Below are 17,808 nucleotides of genomic sequence, written 5' to 3' on the forward strand. Positions count from 1 at the left end.
TCCATGGGTTTTGACAAACTCTTCGGAGATAAAGGTTCCAGCAGCGCCGGAGTCTACAACAGCTGTTGTTTCGATGGTTTTCAGATGAGTTTTGGAAATGAGGGAAATGGGAACACAGAGTTCCTTTCTGATTCCAATACTCTGTACAAGTCTGATAGTTACATCGGAAGATACTGATGTCAATCCAGTCTTCCACATCAAAAATCCTCAGTGAGACAACGGATCGTTGTATCTTCATCTTCTTTGTCGCTGTCGCTTATTTCTTCTCTGCAAACAGGGACCTTCTTCTTCTGTGGGCATGCTCTGGTCATATGCCCCTTCTGGTGACACATGAAGCATAATCCTTTCTTCATGTGGTCACTTCTTTCTGCTTCGGTGAGCCGATCTACTGCCATTGTGTTTGGGTCGTGTCAGTCGATAGATGGTCTAGGTACATAGCGTTGTCCTGACGGTCTGGTGGTGGTCCGATGATTTGATCAGTATGCGGCACCTCTCTGATAGTTGCTGTCAAGTCTAATGACTGCAGCGACGTACTTGTCGAAGTCCGTAGGGATGGTTTCCATCTGAAAGATGGAGTTAACGATTCCCTTCTTTAATCCGTCATTGAAGAACGTGATGAGGACGGCGTCTTGCTTTACAGAGGCTTGCGCAGCAAGGGTTTTGAAACTTGTGACGTAGGAGGTGAGGTCGCCCGTCTGTCTCAGCATTCGAAGCTTATTCATAGTGGTACCGATGGCATCGGCCGGTACGAAGGCTTCTTTGAACTTGGTTTCAAAGTTTGCGAAAGTTCCATAACTTTTCGCAGCGGAGTTGTCGACTTCAGTGTAGAAAGTGAGTGCCCAACCCATAGCACTCTCTTCTGTCATATAAGCAAGGGCAGTGATGACCTTCTTTTCATCTGTGTTATAGATTGTGGCGTTGAGCGCAAAATACGCTTTAATAGCATACAACCATCGTAGAGCCTGGTGAGGACTCCCATCATAGGTGGAGGGAGCTCCAGCCTTCAATTCTGGGGTGTTGGTGGTGGTGGACATCTTGATCGTTCTGGTCTATGATGTTTCTTCAGGGGACGTATAGTCTCTCTCTGATTCGTTCTGGGACCTCTTTGGATGGAGAGGGTCAATTGGTGACTTTAATCTTTTGTTACGACGAACTAGGATAGGTGCAACGACAGATACTCGATAAGAGTAACGTCTGTTGTTGAGTCGAGACCTCGCAAATGCAAGGGTTCTTAAGACAAGTTAGAGAGTGTCTCTGACTTGAATATCGATATCAGACACTTAGGATTGGGGGTCCTGAGTGAAGGATGTTTCAGGTAAAACCTAGTAGATTAAAGTGAAGATCTGCTAAGTACATAACTGAGCTTTTATAAGTATTCGTGGCTTTAGGGCTGGTATGTATTTGTCATCAAGACAAGTCAGAGATAAGGCATACGTCATCAGAGGAGTGAGTCATCTAGCGACGGCTGCGGCGGTCATGATGTAATACAGATATGGTGAAGGATTAGCCTAATGATGGTGCAACGAGGCACGGTTATGATGTAATACATGAGTGAAGTGAAGAAAAGAAATAGGGGTAGACGCGATTGTAACATTCATGACATATAAGCCCCCTTTCCAATGAATTTTGCAGTCTGGAGCCAAGGTCAGGTGGTTTGTATCTATGTCCCTTGAAGTTCTGGTGCAGGTAAAGTAAGTTCCTCAGGTCCACCAATGCCAGTGTGGCTGCACCAACTGTGGGTGGCATTTGGAAATCACCTGAATGCCACTGTGGCGCTGTGGGACAGGTATTGTGATGGCACAATGGTGTGCCCTTATCAACCACATCTTCAACAATGTTCTCATGATGGCTGCATGAAGCATAGGTAGTTTGTAGTAAGGGATGTGCCATTGTGGTGTCTAAGTCTATTAACAAATTGTCATCAGGCAATCCCATAATTGTGGCTGCATGCTCATTGAGATCCTCAAAGCCTTCAATCGGTCCCAAGTCACAGTCACCAGCACTCTCATGGTCTTGGCAATTCAAATCCAAGTTAGACTCACACTCTGATTCTATGTCACTACTCTCCAAACCCATATCCACTGAGTCCTGCAATGCAAGTGAGGATTCCTCAGACAAATTTGCATTTACTTGAAGGTGGGTACTGTGCTCCATGTCCATAGTAGCTGTGTGATTGTGCTCTAAGTCTATGGCAGTAGCATGGCTATACTCTGAGTCCATAGTGGTAGCATGGCTGCACTCCAAGTCCATAGCAGCACTATTGTTCTCAAGTTGCACAAAAATCTGACCCAAGGCTGACAGAACACTCTCAACTGGGAGCTTGTTACAATCAATGTATGCCCCTATTCTTTTATCTCACATTGTATTACATCACAATCACTACTTGCCATTGTTAGATGGTCTTATCTTGTTATCTTCTTACTTACTGCTTTTGGTCTTAACCAATTCTGTCACATTCATCCTTATTAGGCATTCACTCATATCTTTACTTACTCATGCCTGCCCTAAACTCTCCTAGCTATACCCTATAAATAGGTGACTCTATACAATGTAATACTTCACTTGAATCTTACTAGGTTTTGCCTGATCTTTCACTAAGGATCTCCAATCCTTAGTTGTCTGAACTGATATTCTAACAACAAGCACTCCTTGTTGTTAGTCTTAGACCTTCTCTCTTTTGAGAATGAGAACTCAGTCTCTGAATATTCTCTTTTGAACTTTGACTGTTTCAAGCCACCCTAGTTTGTAACAGAGCTTAGACTTTGAAGGTAGAGAACTGAATGAAAAAGTGGTTTCACAGCCTGAAGCTACTGTTGAATCATCATCATCATCATCATCATCATCACTCTCAATACATTTCCTTTTATACTTTACTACATACACTCACATATATAATATGCATTGTCTTGTTCCTCATACCTCAGTTGTTGTCTCCCAACACTGAGGTATGTTCTTTAGTCTCTCATCATCTCTCACCATCTCTTACTGTGTTCTCTTTAGCGTGTTCTGTGTCTTAGGTACTTATAATATTAGTTGTTGTCTCCCAACACTGAGCATGTTCTGTATGTTAGCTTCTAACAGGTTATGAGCCACAATTTCTAATGAAATCATTTAAGCTACAAACCAACATGCACATTTGTTTCATTAACAACTCACTATCATCTGTCTTCATCTTCCTTCAACATGGGGAAGCTAAATCACATCCCAGAGCTCACAGGCCCAGACACTTACTTCATGTGGAAACACAAGGTCACTTACACTCTGTGAATTGAGGACCAATGGTGTCATGTAACAGAGACTGTGGATCTGGACGACATCTTAGACAGCACCTCATTCAAGCCTATTGCTGTTGATCCATTGAATCCCACAGTGGCTGAGACTATGGCTATTTGCCAATGGTTCATTAACAACCTCAAAGCTAAAGCCATCATCACCCGCCAGCTGTCTGTCACTGTCTAACAGCTCATCTCCACCAGCCATAAAGTCACAGCTCATGATGTGTGGAAAATCCTTGAAGACCACCTTGGTCATATTGACATGGGTTCTCAGCATATAGTCAGGCAAAGCTTGTATTCCCTACAAATGAAAGATGCTGCTGACATGTCAAATTATGTCAGTCAGCATGCAGTGCTCTGTGAAAGACTCCTTTGCATGGGAGTGATCTACACAGATGCAGAAGCTGTGTTTCAGCTTCTCTGGGGACTCCCTCACTCAGGTTCTTGGCTGCAATTCAAGGTGCTTCTCATCATCACCCTACCAACTGCTATACCTATCGCACCCATACCAGCTGCTAGAAATGTGCCTGTGGCAGTCATTCCCTCTGCCTTTGACACATGTGTTGCACACATCTCAGCCAAGGCAGCACAGATGATTGATAAACAAATACTGAGTGGAGGTAGGCAACCTGGTTCTGAATATGTGAACACAGTAACATCTTTTTCATCCTCAACTGGCAACATCAACTTCATTACTGGTCTGCACAAGCACCATCATAATCCAGATGGCATTTTCTGCACAATGGTCAGGTGCAATAAGGGTGATCATGACCATGCTCACTGCTATGCTAAGGGAGGTGGGATGGAGGGACAAGCTCCCTGGATGAAAGGCAAGAAGAAAGAGAAGGAAAAGGAGACAACTGCTGCTGCAGTTATGACTCCTCCTGCTCCTACTTCAACTACCCTACTTCCAGTCATCACTGTCATATCTGCATATCCAGATCTCAGATCTGATCCACATCTTATCTCCCTCCAACATCTCATCATCCAATCTGTCCACTCATCTGGTCCAGTCCACAATTCATCCAAATCCACAACCAGTGCTTGTCTCCTTTCAGTAATCCCCTAACTCCGGTATTTTAGCTATCTGTATATCCATCCTGCTCCCTGATCTGTTACCTATGATTCATTTCCATTTCATGATTTGTGATCCATTTCTACTTACCAATAGACTATCCATATGCTTCATACATAGCCTTGGATTCTGCTGATTAATCATTCTGTTAGATACCTATAGTATATAACCTCCTGTAACTCTCTGTAGCACCTCAGTTTGAATATCATCTTAGTTCTACTCATTCCTGTCCTCTGGACTTGAGTATCTCTACTCTCATCACTCTCTGAGACTTAGGATTGATTCCCATAGTCTATCCACATCCACCTCTGTCTACAATGCCACTACTGCTAGTTTCTAGTCTGGACTCGTCTGGATTAGCCCTACGATACTTATCCCGCATCCAGAAGTCATCCAGATCTGCTACACTACCCATCCAACCCTCCAGACATGTTAGCCTTGCCCCCCCGAAATAAGGGGCAATACTGGAGTAAGGGGCACAGCGCACAAGCTGAGGCTGAAGCCCTTCGGATCCAGTTATCCCTTGAGTACAACCTTAACAATCACTGTATTTGTGAGTACTGAAGCAGCAGCTGATTCATATTTTGCAGACCTCTCATGTGCCTCCATTACTGGAATAGTGAATGACAGACCTAGCACACCCCCAAATCCAGACACTGCAGTGCTCTCTTGCCTCATCGCAGCAGGTTTTAACACCATTCTGGACTTGGGCACTACCATGACACTCATACATGACTGCTCATACTTCTGGTCATACTCCACTGCAGATGCTGTCACAGTCCATATAGCAAACTATGGGAGCCTGTCCACTTCTGGTCATGGAGACTGCATTGCCATCCTGTCCATTGGAGGTGCAAGACATCGAGTATGTCTCTCAAACTGCCTACATGTGCCATTGGTAATGATGAACCTACTATCTGTGGGGTGGATGCTGAGTAAAGGTTGGGACTGTGTGTTTAGAGCATCGCCTCCTCACTGTGAACTAGTATATAGAGGAAAGGAGCTGGGAGCCATTCCAATAGTGAACAACTTGTGCTACATTAATCTCAAATTTCTGACTGCTCCCTCTAAGCAGCACACTATTAATGCACCAAGCATTCTACCTTCTCCTCCTGACCTCACAGCATTCACACATGTCACACCCAGTCTTGATCTATGGCATGCATGTTTAGGGCACATTGGAGGAGAAGCCATCCGTGGTCTACCTCTCTTTGCCACTGGTGCAATGATACCTGCTGGTTCCACTCTGTCCAAGTGTGAATCTTGCATTATGGGTAAACACCCATGCTGTCCTCATCCTCCTTCAGAGTCTACTCATGCCACACACTTCCTCAATCTCATTCATGCAGACCTCTGTGGTCCCATCCCCATTATCACTCCTCATAATAAATTGTACTTCATCATCTTCCTAGATGACCACACTAATGTCCTGAGCCTTCAACTCCTGGCCACCAAAGATTAAGCTATTGATGCATGGTGCATTGTTAAAGCCCACTGGGAGAACCAATCAGGACTCAGAGTGAAGGTATTCTGTTCTGATAATGGGGGGGAGTTCATGAACATGATGTTCAATGAAGATCTGGAGAAAGCAGGGATCATATGCCAATTTGTCAGCTCCATATGCACACTAGCAAAATGGCAAAGCAGAACAGGTCATACATACAATTGAGGGCTGAATGTATGTAATGCTCAACCATGCCCATCTGCCCCATAATCTGTGGGGTAAAGCTGCTTTATGTGCTGGATACCTCTTCAATCACAGCAAATCACATGCTCTAGAGCCCAGTACTACACCTTTTGAGATGCTGCATGGTAAAAAGCCTGACATTTTGCACCTCCAAGTATTTGGTGCACAATGCTTTGTGCATATTCCTGCCAAGTTGCAGGAGAAACTTGGACCATGATCTTGCAAAGCCCAGTTCATGGGCTATCCTCCAGGTGTGAAGGCTTGGTGCTGTCACAATGCTGTGAGTGGGAGGTTTTTCAACTCACAAGACATTATCTTCAATGAAACATTCTCTTCCCACCCATTCCCTGACAACAGTGACAATGACAATGATGATAATGACACTGCTCCACATCCTCCACATCCAAACATCACTCCTCCAATCCCTCCACCTGCCCCTCCTGCACCAGTTGCTCCTCCTCATTGATCTGGCCAAGTCCAACTGCCTACCAAATGTGGATGTCAGTATAGGGAACAGCTCACTGCTGATACAGTGTGCCTAGAATATCAGTGAGACCTGCGACTAGCCTGTACTCAAGAGATTCCTCTTCCTGATGACCCAAATGCCTCTATACCACCTGTTCCCATTGCTCCCCATCCAGCACTTCTTCCTACATCTTCTCACTCTCTTGCCAATGATTGTTACGAACTCAGATAGAGCATTGTTCCAATAAAGGAATCAAGATTAAGGTCAATCAAGGACTAAGCCTTATCAAGTCAATGCCTCCCTCAGGAGCAATTGTCTAGACTCCCGCAGGATTGAGTTCAAATGGGACAATGGCTAGCCTCCTTCCCAAGGAGCTAGAGTTCAAGTATCAGAGAGAACTGAGTAGATTCAAGTTAGAGAAAATACAAGTGGTAACTAGGGTTTATATACATAGAGGAATTGTGCACAGACCAAGCTGGGCAAAGGGTAACTAGTACTGGAAATGGAAGGTTCATGGGAAAACAAGGTACGAGTCAGAGATAAGAGAGACCATGAGGAAACAGCACAGTGAAAAGGAAGCATTAGAAGTACAGCCATATAGGAGTCTGCAGTGATGATGAGAAAAAGAGTGGGGCACTGTAACAATGATGAAAACCCTGATACCAATGCAATTCAGCCTGACTGTGAGACAGTAGGGTTCTCACATATCCTTGCCAACCTCATTGTCACCAACAAGCCTGCATTTCCATTCACACTAACTCTTGTCATAATCCACAGGCACCCAGATACAATATGAAGGTTCCTCCCAGCACTTATAATAAGGTTATGCATCACTCTGATTGAGACTGGCTAGCAGCCATGAAGAGAGAAATGAATCTCATGTCAGAGATGAATGTTTATGAACTCATTTCCCTCCCCAGCAATTGGAAGGCAATTGGTTCTCAGTGGGTTCTTGAGTTTCAGGAAGACTTAAAGGGTGGTTCAGTCTATAAAGCTCACCTTGTGGCACAGGGATTCTCCCAGGTACTAGACATTGACTTCAGCAAAACCTTTGCTCCTGTCACCAAGGCAGCCTCAATCTGAGTCATTTCAGCACTTGCTGCATGCAACAATTGGGAACTTAACATGTTTGACACAAAATGTGCCTTTTTGAAAGCTAACAGAGAATGTGTACATGCACCAGCCTCCTGGGTTCAAATGTTTTGACCCCAGCTTCAGATTCCTTGTTTTCCATCTCCTATCATCCTTTTATGGCCTGAAACAGGCAGCTTATGATTGGTATGAGCTGTTGAGAGAGGTTCTGACTCACCTGGGATTCCTGCATGTAGAGGCTGACTATGTGGTGTTTGTGTATGACCACATCAATGGCAAAGGGAAAAGGGTTATTTGCATCATAGCATGGCATGTTGATGATGGTCTCACAGCTGCCAGTAACCATCCATTCCTGGTCCAGATCAAAAACCAAATCACTCAAAGGTTCAGCATCTCAGCATTCAATTCAAATGCAATTGGATGACCTGTGAGCTTTGGATGCATCAAACCAATGTGGGAATCACAAAACAGCTGGCCAAGCTGCTGAGTGGAGAGCAGTATGTTCAGCCCATGGGATTCTGACTTGGCTCAGTGCTCAGAGAGTAGAAATTATCATCAAAAGGGACTGTTAAGAACCATGCTCAAAGGAGAGAGAGACTGACTCAGAGGGGCTTGGCCTCAGCTCATACACTGTGCCCCTTACCCGAGTATGTGCCCTTCACTTCAGAGGAAGTCTGATGATGGTCCAACGAAGTCCGGAGGCTGGCTACTCTGGTGGAGAGTGCGGGAGGACTTTCGGAGGAGCGCAGGAAACGTCCAGAGGAGCGCGGGAGAGTTCCAGAGGGATGCAGGAAGTGCTCAGGAGAGTTCCCGCTGCAAGGTAATACTTCTACAGGAAAACAGGATGGAAGGACAGGAGGTCTGGAGTATGGAGGACAGAATGTCCGAAGGTACGGAGGGTGGAACATCCGAAGGTACGGAGGGTGGAACATCCGAAGGTACGGAGGGTGGAACATCCGAAGGTACGGAGGGTGGAACATCCGAAGGTACGGAGGGTGGAACATCCGAAGGTACGGAGGGTGGAACATCCGAAGGTACGGAGGGTGGAACATCCGAAGGTACGGAGGGTGGAACATCCGAAGGTACGGAGGGTGGAACATCCGAAGGTACGGAGGGTGGAACATCCGAAGGTACGGAGGGTGGAACATCCGAAGGTACGGAGGGTGGAACATCCGAAGGTACGGAGGGTGGAACATCCGAAGGTACGGAGGGTGGAACATCCGAAGGTACGGAGGGTGGAACATCCGAAGGTACGGAGGGTGGAACATCCGAAGGTACGGAGGGTGGAACATCCGAAGGTAAGGGTGGAACATCCGAAGGTACGGAGGGTGGAACATCCGAAGGTACGGAGGGTGGAACATCCGAAGGTACGGAGGGTGGAACATCCGAAGGTACGGAGGGTGGAACATCCGAAGGTACGGAGGGTGGAACATCCGAAGGTACGAGGGACAGGACATCTGGAGGTACAGAAGACAGGAGGTCCGGAAGGAATAGGAGCTACATCAGACTTCATCCGATGTAGAAGCAAATGGAGGTAGACTACCCTAAGGTAGAGTCAGAGGGACAGGAAGTGGACCTAAGTCCAGAAAGAGGGTAAGTGCCGGAAAGGCAAGACTCTAGCCTAGGGAAGCAATCCCTAGACTTGGGACAGAGAAATAGGGGACAAATCCGAAGGTCCGGAATTCCGGCCTAGGGAATCCATCCCTAGGCCTTATGGAAAAGGACAAACTCAGATGGACTAAAGTCCAGAAGAAGATTGGGCAAGTCTAAGGTGAGAGAGCAGGAACTAAGATGATATTCAGACTGAGGACTCTACTGTAGTTGTACAGGGGTTATATACTAGAGGCTATCCAAGAGGATCAGTAAGCAAAGGAGTAAGGCTATGTATGAGCATGTGGAAACACATTGGTAAGTAAGATGGAACATAAGTAAATGAACTCAGAGATGAAACTAGTACAAGGATCAATTAGCAAGACGGAAACAGAGATAACCAAGAACCAGAAAGGCAGAGATGCCTAAATGGGGATAGGCACAGGATCTCGGACGGAGGGTGGGAATGGTCCAGAGATAGTACAGTTAATATCCAGAAGTCCAGAGATCTGGGGATTTGGAAGGCAGGGCGGAAACAGGACTAAGATATGTGAGGTGGTGGATGTAGTCCAGAATCCAAGAGGAGGTAAAGTCTGGATGTCTTGCTGGATGGAATGTGCGTAGGGTGGACAGGATAGGGGATCCAGGAATGACTTGGATATGGGGTCCGGAAACAGGTCTGGAAAGCGTGGGAATATGATGGGATCTATGTCTGGCATATGGGATATGACAGGGACTGTCATTCAGACTGGTACTGACACTGGTGAAAGAGATACATGCTTAAGTAAGCAGCAAAAATGCAAACATAAGCTAAAGAAAGTGAGGGTAGGTAAAGGTAAGTAAAGTAAGTAAATCTACAGTAAGCAACAAAACTGTTGCAATATTTGTGTGAGATTGATTACTTTGGCTATATCATCACAGGGATGGCAGCTATGAAAATGTGGATGAGAGTAATATTGTAGCCCTATATCCAGGCTACAATAGTTGTACTACATTGCAGATGTGAAAACATTTCCTTAAAATGATATAAGCAATTTACTACATGGTATGCATTGCAATGGTTTTGTTGCTGATATTTTTAAATATCAAAATGCTATTGATAGACATCAGTTATGTTATTTAGTATGTCCTACAATGTCATGTGGCATGTAAAAGGGTCACCATGATATAAACAAAGCCAAATGTTGAACTTTCTCAACATTCATCATCATGAAAGCCCTCCCTGCTGACAAAAGCAACCAAATCCTTTTTCACCTTAATTTTAACCAATTTACAAGGGAGATCTCACATGCTACTAGTGTACACCATAGTACCATTATCAGAATTCACTCTAAACCTCATTCTGACCTTCAAAAGTCCCCTGGTGCTTGTCCTTCTGTCCTTTCCTCCCCCAATGTTCAGCATGCTATATGGTTAATCAGTACAGACAAGGCTGGAAATGCCACTCAAGTGATAAGAGCACTTCAGGACATCAAGAACCAGTCTATGTCCTCTCAGACAACACATCATTACTTGAGGAAATCTGGTATGGAGCCTGTAGTGAACAAAAACACCCTCTTCTCTCCTGCTAGCCTATTATTTAGGCCCTCTCCTATCCTTTTCCAAGCCTACTTCCTTTCATCTGACCCAAAATAATTAATTTTGGTTTAATATGACCATATGACTCTTTTCAAGTCATCCACTGTCCAGAGCTGGTGACTGATAGCAAAGTCTAGTCTTACTCTCCTATGACACTTGGATAGGAGAGGGTGTTTTTGTTCACTACAGGCTCCATACCAGATTTCCTCAAGTAATGATGTGTTGTCTGAGAGGACATAGACTGGTTCTTGATGTCCTGAAGTGCTCTTATCACTTGAGTGGCATTTCCAGCCTTGTCTGTACTGATTAACCATATAGCATGCTGAACATTGGGGGAGGAAAGGACAGAAGGACAAGCACCAGGGGACTTTTGAAGGTCAGAATGAGGTTTAGAGTGAATTCTGATAATGGTACTATGGTGTACACTAGTAGCATGTGAGATCTCCCTTGTAAATTGGTTAAAATTAAGGTGAAAAAGGATTTGGTTGCTTTTGTCAGCAGGGAGGGCTTTCATGATGATGAATGTTGAGAAAGTTCAACATTTGGCTTTGTTTATATCATGGTGACCCTTTTACATGCCACATGACATTGTAGGACATACTAAATAACATAACTGATGTCTATCAATAGCATTTTGATATTTAAAAATATCAGCAACAAAACCATTGCAATGCATACCATGTAGTAAATTGCTTATATCATTTTAAGGAAATGTTTTCACATCTGCAATGTAGTACAACTATTGTAGCCTGGATATAGGGCTACAATATTACTCTCATCCACATTTTCATAGCTGCCATCCCTGTGATGATATAGCCAAAGTAATCAATCTCACACAAATATTGCAACAGTTTTGTTGCTTACTGTAAGCCTAAGGGAAACTTGACTGTTACACTGACTATATCACATACCTCCTTGAAGAACACAGCATGCTCAACTGCAACTCCATTACCCTTCCTATGGACCCTCACTTCCCTTTCAGCCATGATATCAACATACATCCCCATGTCAAGAACCTTACCACCAAATTTTGTAAGCTGGTGGGTGAATTGTTGTATCTCTCAATGTACACACGTCCCAACATTGCCATCACCATTATGAAACTCACACAGCACAACAGCTGCCCAGAACCTCATCATTTTGCAGCTATGAAACATGTCCTTTGCTTTCTTGCTGGCACAATCAGTCTACATATGCACTATGGGGTGCAACTGCTATCCCAGAACTTCATGGTCTTAGTGATTCTGACTGGGCAAGCTGCCCTGAAGACCATATATCCATCACAGGCTATGTTTGGTTCTTCAATGGGGGCCCCATGTCACACTTGTTGAAGAAGCAACTCACTCACACTTTGTCCTCAATTGAAGCTGAGTACATGGCCCTCACCACATCTATTCAAGATGGTCTCTGGCTCCTCTCATTTTTTGAATGCCTGAAAATCCCTCTCTCCTTGCCTCTTTGAATCTTTGCAGATAATGCCAGAGCCATCACCTTGTCAGAAGAAGCTGCAAATCACATTCACACCAAGCATATTGATCTGCATTATTGTTTCATACATGTGCATATTGAGGATGGGACTTCCAAACCCAAGTGGCTCTCCACTCACAAGAACACCACAGACATATTCACCAAATGTCTTCCTCACCCTCTCTATCTTCATCATCAAGGCAGTCTCTCACTCGTATCACAATAGTTGCAACAATGTGTTGTTGTGGGAGTGTGTTGAATCATTGTCATCATCATCACTCTCAGTACATTTCCTTTTATACTTTACTGCATACACTCACATATATAATACACATCATCTTGTTCCTCATACCTCAGTTGTTGTCTCCCAACACTGAGCATGTTCTGTGTGTTAGCTTCTAACAGCTACTACAGAACTTGAAGTTATGTCTACTGGATGACTCTGCACAGGCATGAGCATTGATTTCAAAAGTGAGTACAATTGAAAACTCACATTTTCTGTATCTACTGATATTTTCTGCTTTTTTGCCTGACTACCTAGGTTCTCAATTGCAGACCAGACTTTCATGACTGCTTTGGCATTTTGGCATGTTTCTGTATCAGGCAGATGGTAGGTGAAGCAGAGTCTGGAGTGTTTGGGGGCCATTTGGGTACAATGTATGCCTTAAACCTTGCTTGTATCACCATCTCCTCCTTCAATTTCACACAAATGGGAATTCTGGAACAGATGACTTGTCGAGAAGTACATATACTACAACTCTTCCATTTCTGTTTCTTTATATCTTGTCACCACAAACATCCTATACACATTCATTGCTTTCATCACACTTTATCACGTGATGTTTACAGAAACTGCTCGAGGTCTATCTTAAGTACTTTGGTTCCAAACAACAACAAATACGATGCCGATGCTCGCGGCTCTCATACATCGACAAGGGGAGCTCTTGGAGTTGGAGGTATAGCAATTAGCACGCATTGGCACAGCGCCCGAGCCGCCAGAAGCAACGATAGGCGACCGGTGGAAACTTGAATGTTATTGATGTGGGGTTTGTAATATTTTGAGTTCTACAACAAACCAATCGAAAAGAAGGTGTAACCCTCGTCGCCAGAGGCATAGAGTGTAGCGCTCCCATTTGAATGCACTTTCTGACTTTAAAAGAGTATAAAACGTTGGGTTTGCCAGTGGCGGTGGCAACGAAAGTGGAAGTGACTTCTAAGCGTGGCTGTGCCTGCTTTGCCTGTCGAAATCGTCTCTGTAGTTTATCTCCAGTAATTTGATCTTCAGCGGTGCTCTCCATATTCTCACCCCCATGTCCTACTTCCTTCCACACTTGCCCAGCGGTTGGCATGTCGACGAAGCCATCAAGTCTGAAGAGGACCGTGTTGTTGTGATTCGCTTTGGCCACGACTGGGACCATCAATGCATGACGATGGACGAGACCCTCTACTCTGTCGCAGAGAAAGTGCAGAACTTTGCAGTCATCTACCTCGTAGATATTACCGAGGTCCCGGACTTCAACAAGGTGTGCATGTTCCACGAGTCTTGTTCCACTTGCGCTAACTATCGGTCGTGGCAAAATATTACAGATGTACGAGTTGTATGATCCGTGCACCGTCATGTTCTTCTATCGGTAAGGTTTGATACCCCTGTTATAATACCGAATACGCAGCTGATGTATTGCGTATTCAGTAATAAACATATCATGATTGATCTCGGAACTGGTAACAACAACAAGATGTACGTAGCCCATCCACTCTGCACATTAATCTATCTCAAAAATTGCATCGCCTGCTGCTGCAGAAACTGGGCAATGAATCACAAACAAGAGGCGCGTTATGATTTGTCTTGTGGGCCCACGTTATTGATGCGTCTCATCGTAGCTGATTGACATCATTGAAACTGTTTACCGTGGAGCCTCCAAGGGCCGTGGTCTTGTCGTATCACCGAAAGGTTTGTATTTGAACATCGCAGTATTGTACTCGGGCTCACCGTCACCTCAGATTATTCCACCCGTTACAGGTATTAGACTTATCTCCGCGCCTCTCTCAATCTTCTACCTTGCAATTGTACCAAATTATGTATAGCAACAAATGTGATGCATGTCTGTGTGTTTCCTACTTTTTACTGTTATCGAATGTTCAAGAGTAACCCCATTAATGTTGTTTTTTCCTCGACTATCGCTACAAGAGAAGAAATTCCGTCATAACGCCTCATCACGCAACACGTATTCAGGGATCAGCCTGTGGTACGGGGTGCCGTTTCTTCCATATGCAGCAATTGGTGGTTGCAGGGCAAGACGCAACTTGAAAGACCACATCAAGCATTGCCCGAGTGCATCCTGATCAAATGCAGCACTAGTATGACTGCGCAGCTTGATCTACAGACATCAATAATACAAAAGCATTTGGTATGTACGCCGTGATTTTTCACCACCCACTTACACGTAGTTGTCCAAGTATACGGCGTGGTGTCAAAAGCAGCACTGATTGAAATTCGATCATACCTCTAATCTGATAGAACAACCGTTCGATAAACAGGGGTTGGAAACAGCACTCAAAATCCAAATGTCTACCAACCTTCTCCGGTACCCTGCATCTAATTGCTAACGTCATTCACGTGCTCGCATATCCCTGTTCATTCGCTTGCAAAGCATATCAATCGCTGATGGGAAAGTTTGCGATCAAGTTACAGCACCAGCGGTAAACTCAATCAAGCCTCACCATCAGCGATGACAGTACTGTGGACAGGGACATTATCGTTAGGCGATAGTGACTGGCATAGCCCATACTGTTATATGTGTCCCAACTGGACTGTGATCCGAACAGTCCGATGCATATTCTTGTGTTATCGTCCACTGACCAACTGCCAGTGGATTTATCCTGTGCGAGAATCACTCTACGTGGGGTTGAATGCCCTACATGGTCATTAATATTTGCCAGTTCACCCTGATCCCTCCGTTGACATCAAGCCGTTGTCCTTCTCGAGCCAGATCAACAGATATGCGGCGATAGGATACGTCTCGGCCCATGATCTTCGATGTTCTAACTCCTTCGTGCAGTCTTGTACCTGCCATCAAGAATTCCTTCGTGATGTGGCCGACCCGGGTTACAGTTGTGCGTTGTCCAAAACTTCGATCACGGTGTTCTGTACTTTACATTCAATGATTCAGCAAGAATCACCTCGAACATGCACGCCTGACCTCCTAGAGTGTCGACTTGCGCTGAGTCTTTGACATACATCATCAACTTGAACCGTTCAACGACACTGTTACGACACCTCAGCCCCTCCCAACATATTGGCAACACCGTCCATTCAACATCCACCCACAGACGATGCTACACACAAATTCGGTCTACCGATCATATCGCAGGTGAGCTGTCACAACACCTTTTAGTAAATCGGTGCTCACTATTCTCGTTTCGGCTCATTTTCTGTAACAATGTCACTGATAATCTGGAGTCTCGACTCAATATTTTAAATTTCAATCTTGGTTCATGGCCGTAGATAGGCTATCAGTGATATGATTCATTACGACCCTTTCGGGCACTTGCCGGTGACCCGAAGTATACTCCATTCAGTGTATGCAAATTTGCCAAATCAATTGGATTGTGCAGAACGGTCTCGATGTATGAGTGGTCATCTTGAACCTAACTTTGATAGATTGACTACTAAACAATATCATATGCCTGCTACCCTCACGGAGGCCGTGTAGTTTTGTATTATTGGTGGCAAAGGCGTACAAGAGAGCGATTGCGTTCTTCACTGCAATTCCCAACGACAACATTTTTATTTACAATATTATAAGCAATGATTAATGAAACACCGCAGTTCCTTTAAACTAAGAACAATACATGCAAATGGGGAATACGAGTGCTGTCCAATGAGAATAAAAGTGTAAGACGAGATCGAGAAAGATACGCGGGGTGCGGGGAAGCCGCGGGAGCGCGGAGAAACCGAGACGATAAACGGCGACATGTTCAAAATGAAAAGAGGCTTACTTTGCTTGCCAACCTACATCATTAGCTGATGCGGCAAACCGAGTCATGGCTGCGAAGATGCAGTAAGGAGTGAGGTAAGTACTCTTTGACTACTACTGTGCTCGCAGTCTGTTCGACTGTCAACTGTGGGACTTTTAATTATAGGATGTACTTGAACATTAACGTGCTGCCATCATACTCTACTATCTACTTACTGTTCAAACGACCATCTTCCAATCTCACACCAGCATGTGCTGCACGACGCTAGCCCTTGAATGGGAGGGAGTGCCGTGGAATCTGATAGGCTGCATCGAAATAGTAGGATTTTACGAGTATGCGTTAATTTATATAGCATCTGTGCCTGATCGGAACTGATTTTTATATACACTATCATACTATGAAAATCCAGGTATTCTTAGAACAGACACTTGAGCTCGCTGTACGCGACAGCGAGCTCGAATGTTCGGGCGATAGTCCTGTGCTGGTGGTATCTACAAGTACGTGATACCAAGACTGGTAAGCCGACCCTTTTCTTGAGATGTTGCTTCGAAACACTAATACAAGCTCGTCCCCGAGATCTAGATGCTGTCACTTCGGTGAAATAACCCTAGATAGTCACTGTCCTACAGTGGTTATATGACATATTATCACGCAATAGATGTATCCTGCATAGTGGATGACTACAGTGTAAGATATATCGGATTTTGAGGGTGCCGGTGATGAGCCAACCTTCTACCTGTATCCTGTGGGTGGTCACGTACTCTAGACAAACGAGTCAGGTGTTTGAAACGTGCCGTGTTCGCATATTTAATTTATCGTGCGGGAGCCTGACGAGTTATACTGTGCGAGAAGTCGAGGAACCTCAAAGTCGACGATATAGAGTTCTAGAATTAACTCGCGAGCAGATATCGAATGCTGACACAGAGCATGGAGATATTGGGGCCGTCACATCGGGGCGTTCATGAATTCAGAGATGCGTTCAGGGTACTGGGGGCCCTCACACCAGAGTGTATTGTCCTCCGTAGATTATGCTCCCAATTAATTGGATTTTTTAAAAAAAGGGGGGGGCCGTAGAGGACACTAACTGCGAGCCAGACTCGTACTATCTAAATGGAATTAGGGCGAGGGAAAAGGAAGAAAAAGGTAGACATGTTGTACTTACCATTTTCGATGCCACCACAATGAGGAAGAGCAAGTATAATGAAAAGTAAATCTGTCGTCTCGCGGGTAGCGGAGGCATATTTTACGACATTGTGATACCGTTTCGACAAACCTATCGAATTGATTTCATTAGTACAATGCTGTAACCTGTGATCCAACGTGTGAATGAGTCAGTGAGCTCATCGTTGATAACGCTGAGCACAGCAGAAGGCACGTGTACGATTTTGTGCCAAGAACAAGCCAAGAATAAAGTTTCGAGAATGTATGCGGATGAATTAGAGTTTTGTCTAAGTTACCGGTAACTGCCGCCACCTCGGAGTCTGCGCTGATCACGAGAGCAAATTGACGGTCTGCAAACCTCCGATCTCAGACTGCAAACCCCACCCCCAAAGGACTTCAAAGGACCGTCAAATCATAATTCTAACGTCGGCTTACCGGT

General features: G+C 44.8%; 2 protein-coding genes across 2 annotated transcripts; both read left to right on the forward strand.

Annotated features, from left to right (window-relative positions):
* Window positions 1-6,053: 6,053 nt before the first annotated feature.
* Window positions 6,054-6,221, forward strand: BJ212DRAFT_1229321 (uncharacterized protein; the record flags this gene model as incomplete). The annotated part of the gene is made up of 1 exon (XM_041329478.1): window positions 6,054-6,221. A coding segment is annotated over one exon (168 nt), but the record flags the coding sequence as incomplete, so codon positions are not given.
* Window positions 6,222-13,436: 7,215 nt separating this feature from the next.
* On the forward strand, window positions 13,437-14,649 carry BJ212DRAFT_1323039 (mitosis protein DIM1-domain-containing protein). The gene is made up of 6 exons (XM_041334487.1): window positions 13,437-13,753; window positions 13,818-13,861; window positions 13,921-13,968; window positions 14,032-14,059; window positions 14,112-14,181; window positions 14,232-14,649. The coding sequence occupies exons 1-6, from the start codon at window positions 13,541-13,543 to the stop codon at window positions 14,255-14,257; spliced, it is 429 nt and encodes a 142-aa protein (XP_041198607.1). The 5' UTR covers window positions 13,437-13,540; the 3' UTR covers window positions 14,258-14,649.
* The last annotated feature ends 3,159 nt before the right edge of the window (window positions 14,650-17,808 follow it).

This window comes from Suillus subaureus (genome assembly GCF_016647635.1).
Source record: "Suillus subaureus strain MN1 chromosome Unknown BJ212scaffold_3, whole genome shotgun sequence".
Classification (NCBI taxonomy): domain Eukaryota; kingdom Fungi; phylum Basidiomycota; class Agaricomycetes; order Boletales; family Suillaceae; genus Suillus; species Suillus subaureus.